Here is a 15,689-nt window from a genome sequence, read left to right as displayed (position 1 = left end):
AATTTCAATTTCATGTCTCAGTTCATGCATTATTCTTGATTTTGTGGCTTAGATGTGATAGTTCATTGCCATTAGGTCAGGAGATCGAGATATCATATATATCCCGGAAAAAATTGGTGTGACAATGTGATTTTGCACCAACCTGCTGAAAGTAACACCTTTCGTCCAAAAATACAAGATAGGACATCTCGCAACATTGTTAAGTAAACCACACCTGTGACAGTTGCTTCAAAGAAAAATGGATGTCATTGATTTGGAGAACAGACTGTACCACACTTCTGACCCTGGTAGATTTACTGCTCGTTCTTTCATGTATACGTGTTATTGAAACAGAATGTATGTATGATCTATTTGTGTTCATTTGACATGGTCTGGTATATGTAGGTGGATGAAGCAGTGGTGAAGACCATAATCAACGTGCTGACTGCTGAGGAGCAAGCTCTGGGGTTGCAGCAGCCTTCTGGAATAGGCCAGCGACCTCGTCCCATGACAATTGATTATTACCCAGCTGGTGAGTTTCCCTGGAATAGTGCTGATAGTGTATTTGTCAAAACTTATTTAGTGTACAATTTACAGTTGTTTAAAAATGGTAGTCCATAGAAACATGCATAAATTTCATAGAAAATAAGAAGCAAATATCTCTAATCCAGATTATATCAGGAAAAACCTGCTGTATACAGTATGCTATCATGAAAATTTATTTGGTAACCATTCAGTGGAAACTTACAGTATTTCATTAATAGTATGTAATTTTATAATAATAATAATAATAATAATAATAATAATAATAATAATAATAATAATAATAATAATAATAAAATGACAACGAAGTTGGACTGCTTGAAATTTTTTTAAGCAGGAAAAATATTAACTGAGAATGGTATCAAAATTCTAATGTCTCATTTGTTACATAGCACACATCTATGCATATGTGTATAGTAATTTCTTAATAACCATATGCATTTGAGATAATTTTATAATAATATTTTGCTTCTTATAACCAAATGCAGTGAAATCCCTCGTATCCAGCCTCAAATAACTGGCAATTTCAAAACTGTGTCACTTTTCTTCTTACTTCTTAATACGTGTGCCCAGCTATAAGCTGATTACATGAAGTCCACTGTAAATCAAATATGCAATTTTCCAGTGCTGTGGATTGCCGAGAATTCAATTAAATGTAGTGGGACTGCATTGGTGTTACTGCAGCTTCAGCATCACTTTTAAATTTAAAAAAATTAAAATACGAGGGAGAATCTGTAAATAAGTTACAAATTGAAGTAGCAACCTACATATCATCGCCTGAATGCAAGAACTAGGTAACTCGAAATTTGCGTTTTTTAGTTACCTCTTTTATAGCATAGCAAAAATCGCACAAAATGTAATCCAGGATCTAGGTAACTGATCGAACGATACCAGCGACATCTATTTTCCAATATAACAAATAGGTAAAAGAAAACGAGACATATTCCTTAGTGCAATAAATAAATAAATAAATAGGCAATGTCACAAAATATGAAAAATCAAGTTACCTAGTTCTTGCATTCAGGCGACGATATTTGAATGATGTGCCTAAAACTAACATCGCTAGATGGCAGTATTATCAATGTGCATACAAACAAATCAAAGAAACAGCCATCTAGATAGCTAAATTCGCATTGGAAAGTGAGATTGGAAGCCACCATTTTTAAAGCAGACAAGAACTGAGTTCGCTACACATATTTCTGTTATAATGCTGTATAGATGTGCAGTATACATATTGAGTGGTATATCACAAAATGCCGATGTCATTTGTCACTTTCGCATGCACAAACCACAGATTTAAAACCTATCGAGATTGCTAACTTCGCGCTGGGAAGTGAGGTCAGAAGCTGTCATTTTCAAAGTGGGTAAGAATCTGTTCTGGCTCCACAGACTTCTGTTATATTCTATATACTTAGATGTGCAGTATACATACTGAGTGTGACGTTATCACAAAATTCCGATGTTATGTTCCGCTTTGAGTGCACAAACCACTATTAGGCATATATAAGTAATATGTACTTTCTTGCCCACTCGATAAATGGCAGAATAGCTAATTCACGACCTTAGTTCCTAAAGCTTCCGAGATGGCCAATTAGCAATCTAGATAGATTTTAAAATAGTAGTTGAAAGATGGCGGCACCTTTCATGAGTTTATCATCTAAAAATATTAAAAGAATTAACAATCTGAAGAGTTTCAAACAAAACACTTTTGTTAAATAAAAATGTTTATAATGTGCAAGAGTATTTGGATAAGATTTTATATTTTTATCTGTAATATAGCATATTGCAAAGTGATTCTGTTTTATAGTGTATTGTGTATGATTTTATGTATTTTTATTGTGTAAATTCTTTCTTTTTGACTTAACCTACTACAATTGCATTGCTGAATGGTTGTAATGAAAGAAATTGAAATTGAAACATATAATGAAGCAGTTGTTTCCATTTTGGAGTTTCTGTGTCGCAGTACTTCACTTCAGACAGAACACAAAAAAAAAAAAAAAATGAGGATGCATTCGCTGTACCACTGTGCATACTACACCAACTGTTTCGTCATTGGTAATAACTTAGTTGGATAGTTTTATCTTGTTCTATTGTGCAAAATGTTTAAATGCAGATATCCATTGTTTTATCAGGGAAAACAAGGAAGGAGAACTTACCTATTTAGTTTACTACTAAAAGCTGTTCTTAAGGACTGGACTAACTGTTGCTGATAAGTTCCTCTTCCATTGTCTTCTTTCTTTAAGATGAATTCAAAACACTGGGTATCTATACATCTACGACACAGTGTAAAAGCTAAAAAATCGCGTACCTCTCCAAATACTGTGGACGTATTAAAACATATGTAACCATGTTTTTTTTTTATCAGGATCCCGGAGGACTGTAGAGGAAGGAGAGGCACATGACGAGAATGTTTTTCTTGGAAACATAGAAAACAGGAGTGGTTTCAGGCAGCAGCGAAAATACGAATATTCAACCAAAATGCCAACTGACCATGGTACGTGAATAATCTATTAACTTTTCTAATAATATTGAAACTCGATTTAGATAGATAGATAGATAGATTTATTCGTTCCATAATATTCTTACATTTGCTTTATAGCATAGAATAAAGAACATGTCCAATTCTTACGTTTAACAATAAAATGCAATACATATAAAATGCAAATATGAAATATGTACAGAATTAATACCTTAATAACAATATTTTATACAATGTATTATGTTTACCATTTAATAGTATTATAATATTTACACAATACTGTGAAATGTCAAGAATTCATCTACAGAATAGAAAGTGTGAGATATTAAGTAGTTTTTTAGTTTTACCTTAAATAATGCAGGGTTTTGGCTATGATTCTTAATGTCTTCAGGAAGACTATTGAACATTTTTATCGCCATGTAACGTACTCCCCTTTGAAAGCATGATAAATTTGATGATGGCGTATGAAAATCATTCCTTCTGCGGGTGTTTATACTATGTATGGCTGAGTTAGTTGGAAAATTTTCTTTATTACATAAGAGGAAATTTATTGTAGAGTATATGTATTGATTTGTTAAGGTTAGAATCTCTAATTTTTTTTTTTTTTTAAATAATCTACATGATTCTCTAGCCTTTGCTCCAACTATTATTCTAATGGCTCTTTTTTGTAATAAGAATATATTTTTACTATCTACAGAATTTCCCCAAAATATTATTCCGTAGGACATAATGGAATGAAAATAGGCAAAATATATTGTCTTTAAGATACTGCTGTTTAGAAATTGTTGTAAGACCTAATTGCGAAGCATTCTGAGCTAAGTTTGGGGGTTATTTCTTTGATATGATTTTTCCAATTTATTGTATTATTAATATGCAAACCAAGAAATTTGGTTGTTGATGTTTCTAGTAGAGGTATATTGTTGATAGTTGTGTCCAATGTTTCAGAGATTAAATTTGAAGTGCCTTTAAATTGAATTATGTTAGTTTTATTAATGTTTAATGCTAGTTTATTGGTTTAAACCAGTCATAAATTTTAAGGAGAATTGTTTCTGTTTTATATTTGAATGTGGCAAAGTTCTTGTCTGTAATTATGATACTTGTGTCATCTACAAATAGTATAGACTAAACAAATAAATAAAATAAAATCAATAAATTATAGAAAAATCTTTTTTAACACTTAGATAGCCAATGTTTAGAATAAATTCCTTATTCATTAATTTTAAATCTCTAATTGAGGCATTCTCTGCAACTAGAACTGAACTACAAAATCTTGAATTCAGCATTTGATATTTTATATCTCGTATAACAGCATTGTACAGAACGACATTCAGATGTTCCTAGAGGGCGCTGTGTTTGTTGGAGGGAAATAATAATTTTTCGCGGAGTTGTGCAATGTATGCTGAAAATGGAAAAAACGATGTAACATGTGTTAAGTTGTTGCTCCAGAGAACGCCTCAGTTGCATCAGAAAAGTGACATGTACAGCATATTATTAAATTGTGTGCATGAATTGTTCAAAACAGAATTTATGACTAACAGTTTTTTAATTAAATAGTGACTTTTTAAAGTAAAAGTGACTTAAAGGCCTAGTTAATATTAAAAGTTAACTATATTTTGAGACTCTGCTACATGTAATGCAAAATCCCATCTCAAAATTGTATAAAACTTGAAAATTTTCTCTGAAGCTTAATAGGTAATAGAATGTCTCTGCAGTGGTTTTCTCTCTTTCTCTCTCTCTCTCTCAACATAATATTTTATAGTTCTGTGTCACAGTCCTCAGTGAGCAACGAGACAGTGTAGAAGGGTGACAGCTCAGCTCCTGCAATAGTAGCGAAGTGAGGTAGTTGATCTGAAGAGTGGAAGAAAGTGTGAGGAAAAGAATTGCACATAATGGATACAGTGAGCGTAAGGGCGAACATCGATGAAATAAATAGGAAGATAGAGACTCTACAGGAGGAAAATAATAAGCTGAAAAGAAAATTAAAATATTTGGAATACGAACAAAGGAAGAAAAACTTGATATTTTGTGGTGTGGAAGAAAAAGACAAGGAACAATCTTAGGAATCTTATTAAGTGATTGTGAATATGTGTTGGGAATGGTTAGGACTTGACATTGGGAATGGACGAGTGAAGAATGTTTTCAGATTAGGAAGAGGAAAGAAAAACAAGTCAATATTGGTGAAGTTCCAAAAATTAATGACAAAAGAAAAGATTTTGGTAAAGAGAAAATTACTAAAAGGCTCAAATATTAGTATAGAAAATGACTTCGAATATGAAGTGAGATGTACGAGAAAGATTTTGGTACCTTTTTTGGTTGACGGGAAGGGGAAATGAACATTTTGCAAAGCTATACAAAGATAAGCTCAAAATCGATGGTGAGTTCTTTGACGTAGAATTTTGCCTAGAAAGTATAAACTGAACAGAATTAAAGGAAAATGTAAATAAAGAGAAAAGAAGAGACCTGAAAGCTGAAAGACAAGGTAAGAGATGTAGTGAGGAAACATTTGAGGATAGAAATGGTCGAAAAAGATGGACATGGAAGGTCAAGAACACAAGAGAGTGTGGAGGTGGTTAAACATCTAGACACAGCAGATTCCAGTAATTCCACAGGTGCAAGGCCAAGAACCTCAATGGACGTGATAACAAAGATAATTAATGGAGGGAATGATGTCAGAAAAGAGTGGGGAATAGCGGCTTGGAGACTTGGGGGGGGGGGGGGAAGCATTGATGACGTCATTCCAAAGCTGAGCAAGAAGAAAGGGGCATGAAGATGTCAACTGGTGAAGTCAAGAGATGGCCGGGACTGAAGATAAAGGGAAAACAAGAGATAGGTCGAATGGTAAGGGAAGCACTGACAAGAGAAGCAAAGATGTAACAGGAAAGAAAAACCAACTTACAATTTAAGAAAATGGTGAGTAAGTGGGGAAGAAGTGGCAAAGGTTATTGAAAAAAAATGGAAAAGAGCGAGAAGATCACAATTTTACAAAGGTTGTGAAGTGTATAAATATAGTCTAAAGGTAATAATTGAAATAATGAAGTAATGTAGGAAGTAACCATGATACATGCCAATAAGGTCTAAGAAGTAGAAAAGAAAGGTTGTAATGATTGGAATAGTTGGTGTAGTGAAAATGAGTCTGGAATAAATAGTAAACATAGTGTGAGGGATAGGGAATTAGATATTTCAGTCTCTGCATTAGATCCTTATCCTGAAAACGTCAGTAGAGATCAAATTTATCTGAATCTGGAATTCTGTTGCAGAACCAAATGTTGTACTAATTTTATAATAATTCAGTACAAGATTTATCAGCACTGTTACAATTAGTCATGTCATAATCATAAGCACATTATTGGTCAACTGTACATGTTTGCCTGCTGATCCAGAGTTGCTCTCAGGCGTGAGTTTGATCCCCACTTGGGCTGATTACCTCGTTGGATTTTTTCCAAGGTTTTCCTAAACTGTAAGCTGAATATCAGGTAATCTATGGCAAATCCTCGGCCTCATCTCTCTCATTTAATTACCTTCTTGCTATTACCAATTTAATTGACGCTAAATAACCCAGTGGTTAATACAGCATTGTTAAATAACATCATCAAATTATCTAGAATTTGGCTGTATAACCCATGCCAACATCATTCATCCAGGAATCTCTTCATAGGACACCCATGACTTCTTATGCCGTATGGCCTTTAATTGAGAATTAATTGTGGAATTCTGTCCCTTTTCATTCTCCATACATATTAGATCCAGTTAGTTTTGTATGGGTATTAATTTTTGTCAAAATGGATTCCAATTTGAATAATAATAATAATAATAATAATAATAATAATAATAATAATAATAATGGGACGAAAACAAAACTTAAGCGATCACCCTAAATCCAGAAGATTATTGTGTAAATGTGATAGAGAAGAAGTTGTGGACTAATTGAAAGTAACTCACATATTGTACAGAAAAATTGGTAGGTCCGTAATACAACTTCAGACTGATCATAACAAATTGACAACAGCGATCTTTTGTTGGGATAAGACTTGAATGCATAATTTGTGTACAGGTATGTATATGCATGCTGTGCAAAAAATAGAGAGAGAGACAAAGAATTCCATGTACGTAGTTCATGGAAAGATTATTATAAAAATGTTTCACAGATGTTCGGTGATTTACTGCAGTTTTCTGCTGAAGTGTAAGCTGTAACTCTTTTTGAGTGATCATTCAATCCCTCGATAACGTTTTTTCTAATCATAAGAGAATGTGATAAAGAGAGATTCGTTCTCCACATAACCACATTGACTCTCTGAACTATAGTTGTTTTTTCATAAGAAGAGATATGTGATGAGTGTACAGTTGTGCACATGTACACATTTGACTAGTGTAATGATTCTTGATGATGTATGTAGTTTATGTGAATCTGATTTCTATACCCATAATTTGTAAAAGGTATAATGAAATTTTGTACCTATTTCTTATAAGAATAGGTAACTGTGGAAGAAAGTCTACTTTTGTTAGCATAAATCATTGATCCATCATTGGTGGGTAGCCTTTGCAATTTAAATAAAGAATTACATGAGAGTTGTGGGATTCAGTTGCAGGGGAACGCTCTGACTCTGGGAGTGTGAAGTCATTTGGCAGTGGGAACATGAGTGAGACGCCTTCCCCCACACCATCTCACGGTAGTGCTGGTGAAAACACGACCTTGGCGAGCAGCCCTACTGTGGTAGGAAGTGGTCCAATTGCCTCGCGCTATTTCGTCATCAAGGCTGGAAGTTTGAAGACTATTGAGGCATCCCTCAGTCGTGGAGCATGGGCTTTCACACCCAACACTGAAAGGAAGATGACACGAGTCTTCAAGGTGAGATATCCTTGATGTTCTTAAGTTTGTGAATTCAAGATCTCGTTAGACCATCGTAATATGTTATATTGATCTGTTGGTATTAAGTAAATTTTATTGTAGACAATGTATTGTAATGCTGAAAAATTATGTATCGAAATGCTGAACGAAATGCCTGTTTTCAGCATACTTAATACCAAAAGAATGGTCTTCCATGCCAGCATTCCATCCCTCCATCCATCTTTTCGGCGTGTTTTACTCAACTGTTGCACTAATTTTGTTGCTGAACAGTTTATCTGAAAAATACATAATTAAAATGACAGTATCCTAACTTTTTTATAGAAAAATATTGAATTATTTAAACAAAAATAGTACACAAATTGGTTTACTTTTAGTCATCTTAAAATTCTTTAACATAAGAAATGTCGAATGGAATATTTCGTATTCGTTCAATATGTCAAAATTAATTCTAAGGGTAGGTAATATATTCATTTGGTTACTGGAGCTAAGTTTCCGTAGAAATATTCCCAGAAAAATGACTGCCGGTATGCACAGATTATCTTTATTGAATCATCACAGTAGACATACTGTGTGAACTTCGTAAAAAGAGGCTGATTTTTATTTGTAGTCCAGTCAGACACTCCCATCAACCAAATGAGACAGGAGAAAGGAAGACAAAATTCTGCGTGACTCAATATATTTGAAATACAGTACTAATTTTGTTTTAAAATTGTTATGGAATGGCTGTGAATTTGTAAATAGAAAGACTTCTGTTAAGTTAGTCACAAACAATATATTTGAAACAGTTTTACATAAAACAGCAGCATTATCACTACTGTGTAAAACAAAAAAAAAAAGAGGGAGAAAATTTATTACTTCACATTGCTTTCATTTCCGTATACAAAATGTTTCAGGATAACTATTCCTAATTTTCAGATGTGATAGAGGGCATGTAGTGAAACATTTTTTGGTAATAAAGTAATGTCTAGAAATGCTTCCATATTGAGATATAACAGTACCGGTAGGGAAGAAATAAACATTTCAAAGAATGAAAAGTAACTTGTTTATTTAATTTTAATGTTTGATTGCTATATGCACGTTTATTAATTCAACATTTGTAAACCAATGCATTTTTAATGATTAGAAATTTATAAACAGATCTGACACACAACGAAAATAAATCAATTTCAATTGTTTTCATGATAACCGAAATAGCTAAAACACATTTAAAGACAGCCATGGACAATAAATAATAAGTGAGTTGGCTCAGATGGTAACATTCGCATTTGGGAGGTCCCGGTTCAAATTCCATGGCCAGCAATCTGGTTGGGGTTTTTCATGGTTTCCTTTAGTCATAAATGCAAATGCCAGACTGGAAATTTACATATCATGATTCATCACCACCTCAGTCACCAATATCATAAACGCTAATGAAAATCTAAGATCAGTTAAATGATCAAGCCATCTGTAATCTGTAACACACTACAATAGAAACAGGAACTCAACAATAGTAGAAACAGTCTACTGATATATGCAAAGATCCTACACACGAGATATGACCACAGGTGTTAAATCATTTATAAATAAATTTAACAGAAATAAATCGGTTGAGAAGCTTTTGTCATCTAGTCTTCTGTCAAAAAATTTGAAAGTTAGAATTTATAAAATAGTTATATTACCAGTTGTTCTGTGTGGTTGTGAAACTTGGACTCTCACTTTGAGAGAGGAACAGAGGTTAAGGGTGTTTGAGAATAAGGTTCTTAGAAAAATATTTGGGGCTAAGAGGGATGAAGTTACAGGAGAATGGAGAAAGTTACACAACGCAGAGCTGCACGCATTGTATACTTCACCTGACATAATTAGGAACATAAAATCCAGACGTTTGAGATGGGTAGGACATGTAGCACGTATGGGCGAATCCAGAAATGCATATAGAGTGTTAGTTGGGAGGCCGGAGGGAAAAAGACCTTTAGGGAGGACGAGACGTAGATGGGAAGATAATATTAAAATGGATTTGAGGGAGGTGGGATATGATGGTAGAGATTGGATTAACCTTGCTCAGGATAGGGACCAATGGTGGGCTTATGTGAGGGCGGCAATGAACCTCCGGGTTCCTTAAAAGCCAGTAAGTAAGTAACAGAAATAAATAAATAATAAGGTCAATGAAGAGTTTACTTTTACCATATTATTTAATTACAGAAGCATTTCCATACACCAATTTATTAAGAAAAAATGCTTAAGTACATGCCCTCTATCACATCTGAAAATTAGGAATAGCTATTCTGAAACACCTTGTATAAGAAATACTGATAGTATGCATAAGTTCTGTTTAATTGGTGTCTGTTATAGGAAGGCAAGCGTGTGATCCTGGTGTTCAGTGTGCAGGGTAGTGGTCACTTCCAGGGCTATGCTCGTCTTAGTGGAGACAAGCCCGATCTCAAGACTGATGCCGCAGATCAGTGCTTGGAACTAAGTGGCCCCAACCTCAGCCCACCTCTTCCTGTTGAATGGATTAAACGTGCAAACATTCCCTTCCAAGCCACTCGTCACCTGCTGAATCCATACAACGAGAACAGACGAGTTCAGACAAGTCGGGATGGCCAGGTAAATAGGGAACTCTCTTATTATTTTGTCATCAATCAGTCAGCCACAAGGATTGGGATTCCTAAATTGTGTACTGGTTTCAAGACTAAAAGAATTTATTAAGCTTTGCATCTATAGAAGTTCTCTATTTGATATCACCAAGAAAAAGGCTCTGATGATTATCTGTTGTTACTAACAAGGACAAGGGAGCATTATTTATGACTTGATAAATTTATACTGTCTAATATATGAATTAAAATAAACTATACATAAACGTCGTGCTAAAAATTATCCTTAAAGAAATTGAAGTCCAGACGAGACAAATACAACAGCACACTTTGTGCCTTAGTAATCTGACTTAGGCATAAACACATAAACGAAATCCTAAACAGAATAGGCAGTACAAGCTTTGGAACTTTCTTTCCTTCACCTATAGAGAATCTGTCAGAGTTATCCTTTTAATGGCATACAACATGCATTTTTGTAACTGGAAACATATTTCCTTTACACAAATTCCACAATTTGGGACATCTGGCCGACATCTTAGGCTGACCACTAGGATCCAGAATACAAAGCAGAGGTTAAATTAAAAATACAATATGATTGTGGAGAGAATACGGAACAATGATAAATTTAAAATAAAGTACAATTTGATTTCGGAGAAACATGAGATGAAAGTATATTGAAGAGTAATGAAATGAAGTAAAAAAAAAATATATATTACGTAGTACTATACAAGTGACTGTGTAAAATGGATAATGAATCTCCCAATACCATTAGACAAATTTTGTTAATATCCTCATTAGAAAATTTAAGAGAAAGGAGAATGGTTTTGGTTAACTTAAATGAAGTTCCCCTAGCGCCAAAAAGAAGTCCTTTCACTTCCCATGTATTAATATTCATTTTGTATCTCTCACTGAAGTGAGGAATACATGGGTTGTAAATAGACTTCTTTTAATGTCATTGGCCTGTTGATCATCCTTCCCAAAACAGACAGTGGGGTCAAGAATGAGGCTTCTTTGATTCTGGCAATCGATGGCTATAATGTCTGCTCTTCTCGTCGACCCATTCTCAGCCAAGCAGTGCAATACCATATTTTATTAATTACTACATGAGCTCTTACCTTAGTAACATACGATTTATACTTACGAAAATGTTAACACAATGAAGAGAAAAGAGGGAGAGAATGCATGTAAGACTGTTTGTCAATCAACAGTGTTTACATTATTCAACAGAATTAAAGAAAGCTTGTTATATAAAATATTTCCTATTTTGAAGTTTTTTACCTACACTAAATGATTGATTTAATGCATCCTTTTTGTTTTTTAAATTTAATTTTAATGCATGCCTTCATAACCCCTCTCTTTCCCCGCAGGTTGAAACAACCCAATATTTAGATTTTTCACCTGAAATTAAAATTAAGACATATTTGTAATATCAAGCACTAATGACTGCTTTATAAATCCCCTTTAGGAAATACATTCTCATAATTCCCCTCTAGTGTTTCTCAGTCAAACATTCTAAGAAAAAAGGAAGGGGATAATGCAATAATATGTAAGTGAAGTAAGGTAGGTGAATGACGAACAGTCAAATACTCACCATTAGTAAATAAGTAAAGTAAGTACTATCAATGGAAATGGATTATTGGAGGCAATCTGCTAGGGTATTACTAGACAGAATTAGAAATATTATCGGAGACAAAATGGAAATTTGAATAAATATTTTGGATGATTAAAATTTATTAACAATAAAGTTTATAGGTATGGACAAGTTATGAGAATGACTAAAATTTATTAACAAGATAGTTGATAGGTACGGACATGTTATGAGACTGAAAGCCACCACAGTGATCTAGTGGTTAGAGTGCTGTACTTATAATCTTGTGGACACAGATTCGATGCCTGGCATACCCCCGATTTTTAACTTGTATTGGGCAAGCCCATGATTCAGTTAGCGGTTTTCTTTGGGAGCTTTGGTTCCTCTGTGTCATTCCTGTGAATTATCATCATCATCATCATCTCATCTCATCACAGATGTAGTGTAAACCAGCCTCCTATGGTGCACCTGCTCAATGACTGTTGGTAAATTGGTGTATATATCTGGCTTCATATGATGGGTGAATGACAAACAGTTGAGTACCTGCCATTAGTTTAAAAAAAAAAAAGAGAGAGAGAGAGAGAATATTTGAGGACAGATTGTCAAAAACATATGATTGGATTCCAACCAAGAAGAAAGATAAAAGGTCGAACACGAACAACCTGGAAGACTGGTATTTTAGAGTCTGTGAAGAAAAGAAATTTATTAGCTGATTAGTGGACAGGTGCAGAATGGTACTTTGCTGTTAGAAAAAAATCACCTTCTGTAAAGTAGTTTACATTATTTATCAAATTTACGAAGGCTGTTGAATAATGAATAATAATTAATTTTTTGTGACATCATACATGTATTTATCCTCCAAATGTTTATTGTCTTTCTCAAAGTAATTCCTGTTGGTTGCAATGCACTTGTCCCAGCGTTTTTGCCAGTGTTCAAAGACATGCTGGAAACCATTTCTTAATAAATCCATGAGAATCGCCTCCACAGCCCTCATCACTTTTTCTGAAAAATGAAAGTGCATCCCACAAAGGTGTTTCTACAATTTTCGAAATAAAACAAAAAAAAAAAAAAATCATATGATTCCAAGTCTGGACTGTAGGAAGGATATTGAACATTTTGTACTACATATGAACAGCACATTATGGAAGAACAGATTGCCCACAAGCCTGCTGTAACATTTCATATGCCTCAGCACACGATTTTTTAAGACTTTAGCAAAATTTCTGAGCAGCATATTGTTCTTCACATGTCAACTCCACTGTTCCTTAGGTAAGACTAAATGTGTCACAACTTGATCGATTGTCACAGGTTAAAACTAGAAATAAACTGAACAATATTAATTTATTATGTAAAAATTGGAGATTTATCCTTTGAAGAGGTGGAAAACTTCAACAAATGTAAATGACACTCGGGAGGAAATTAAACACAGAATAAATATGAGAAATGCCTGTTATTATGCGGTTGACACGCTTTTGTCATCTAGTCTGCTGTCAAAAAATCTTAGTTACAATTTATAAAACAGTTATATTACCGGTCGTTCTGTATGGTTGTGAAACTTGGACTCTCACTTTGAGAAAGGAACAGAGGTGAAGGGTGTTTGAGAATAAGGTTCTTAGGAAAATATTTAGAGCTAAGAGTGATGGAGTTACTGGAGAATGGAGAAAGTTACACAATGCAGAACTGCACGCATTGTATTCTTCACCCGACGTAATTAGGAACATTAAATCCAGACGTTTGAGATGGGCAGGGCATGTAGCACATATGGACGAATCCAGAAATGCATATAGAGTGTTAGTTGGGAGACCGGAAGGAAAAAGACCTTTGGGGAGACCGAGACGTAGATGGGAGGGTAATATTAAAATGGATTTGAGGGAGGTGAGTTATGATGATAGAGACTGGATTAATCTTGCACAAGATAGGGACCGATGATGGGCTTATGTGAGGGCGGCAATGAACCTGCGGGTTCCTTAAAAGCCATTTGTAAGTAATAGACGAGGTGTTATACAGTAGTAACAATATAACGCAAAATTTAAATTTTAAATTCAAAGCTATACAGGTAAAATAATCATGACCATTATTAAACTGTATATTAATTTGACTCGATTCAAAGCCCAGTTGATTTGTCAGAATGTGATGTTAACATTGTAAAAAAGAAAGTTTAAACTGCATGCAGATACAACAAATTTTCTCTTATCCCTAAAGAGCTTCTCATTAAAATATTGATATTAATTTCATATTTCATGTCATTTTATAAATAAAGTTGCAGAGACCTTTTCTTTGCCTTTACATGTTTAGACTCAGGCAAGGAATAAAGAAATGAAATGTAACTGTTGATGCCAAGAATGCAGTATTTAAAACAACACACTACCACGTAACTACTTACTAGGTTGTATGTAGCTAATGCATTATGTCATTATCCTTACAGGAGATAGAGCCCACAATAGGAGAGGCGCTATGCAGCTTATGGGACAAGGTACCACCCTTTGTCCCCAAGTCCACTCTGTTTGGCTCTTTGAAAACGTCTCAAGATGTGCCAGATACATCGTCGTCCAAAAACATGGGCTACCATGGTCGTCCTATTCGGGGATACTCATACATGGGTTATGGCCCAGGTTACCAACATTATAACATGAACTATGGCCCTCGTGGCCAACATCCAAAGTAAATGCTGAAGCTACTTATTGGCAGTGCCAATATTTTTGGCACTTTGCCATGCTATAAGACTGATAACAGTATAATATTATTGTTATGAGCTTAAATTGGTCTAACGTTATCCCCTCCCTTCAATTCTTACTTTTGTGATGCTTATTTATCTATTTTCTAAAGAAAGCAGATTGTTGGACCTCTGCATGGAGTGCATACAGAATGGAAATGATACAGGTGCTGTCAAGAGTTTGTGTAAATCTTCAAAAAATATTGAGATGTTTAACTTTGTTGGCCTATTCTGAACGGAGAATTTACGTAAATATAGAGGGGTACACGTTTTTAAAATCACTGATAAATTTGTCGAAAATAATAGTAATATTCGACAGGAGTAGGCTACATGCCAGCACCGGGTTTCCCCTTCTCCCTTCCTCACCTTCATCATCATCCACACCCATTCCTTACACTACACTTACACGAACACTTAACATACACTCACCCTAGTACACAACATAACTCTTCATGGATACACCTCATGCATAACGTGGTCCGCCGAAGTGGTATGCAATTTGAAAATGGATCACAGCCCTACCATCTATCCGCAGTATATGGAACTCGAATCACCCAAAGTGAAGTGGGTAGGCATTAGACACACACATATATTTAATTTTCCTTAGAATTATTAATCTTGCATTATTTCCCTTAATGTTTGACTCTGAAAGTCAAAAATATTTCAGCTTTCTACACGTGAAAACCTGACCAGCTTCATGGTATAGTGTCAGAGATTCTGGCTACAGTTCATGAAGTCCCGGGTTCGATTCCCAGTTAGAACACAGGAAAAAGTGTTCGTCTATGGTCTGGAGTTTAGGTTAAGTTTAGATTTAAGACCGCTCCTAACACCACATAATCATGATCATTCTTCCATATTATCGGGATAATGTAACTCTGCCTTCCAGGCACCCTAACCTTAGAAGTGGATTACATGTAATTCACTGCCAGGAAGGGTAAGTAGGGGGAAGGGGGGAACATGTGAAAACCACA

At 34.6% G+C, this 15,689-nt stretch overlaps 1 protein-coding gene across 3 annotated transcripts in view; it reads left to right on the top strand.

Moving 5' to 3' along the window:
* The window catches only part of LOC138696360 (3'-5' RNA helicase YTHDC2-like), a 76,314-nt gene extending 61,262 nt beyond the window's left edge, over window positions 1-15,052 (top strand). For all 3 annotated transcript variants that reach the window (XM_069821216.1, XM_069821215.1, XM_069821214.1), the window contains 5 exons: window positions 385-511; window positions 2,888-3,016; window positions 7,582-7,847; window positions 10,176-10,430; window positions 14,431-15,052. In XM_069821216.1, the coding sequence (XP_069677317.1) occupies window positions 385-511; window positions 2,888-3,016; window positions 7,582-7,847; window positions 10,176-10,430; window positions 14,431-14,670 (1,017 nt within the window). In that variant the 3' untranslated portion in view covers window positions 14,671-15,052. The remainder of the gene's footprint in view (window positions 1-384; window positions 512-2,887; window positions 3,017-7,581; window positions 7,848-10,175; window positions 10,431-14,430) is intronic.
* The last annotated feature ends 637 nt before the right edge of the window (window positions 15,053-15,689 follow it).

Source organism: Periplaneta americana, chromosome 3 (assembly GCF_040183065.1).
Source record: "Periplaneta americana isolate PAMFEO1 chromosome 3, P.americana_PAMFEO1_priV1, whole genome shotgun sequence".
In the NCBI taxonomy this organism is placed as follows: Eukaryota; Metazoa; Arthropoda; class Insecta; order Blattodea; family Blattidae; genus Periplaneta; species Periplaneta americana.
Note: the sequence above shows the minus strand (reverse complement) of the source record. Positions and strands in the feature narration are given on the sequence as shown.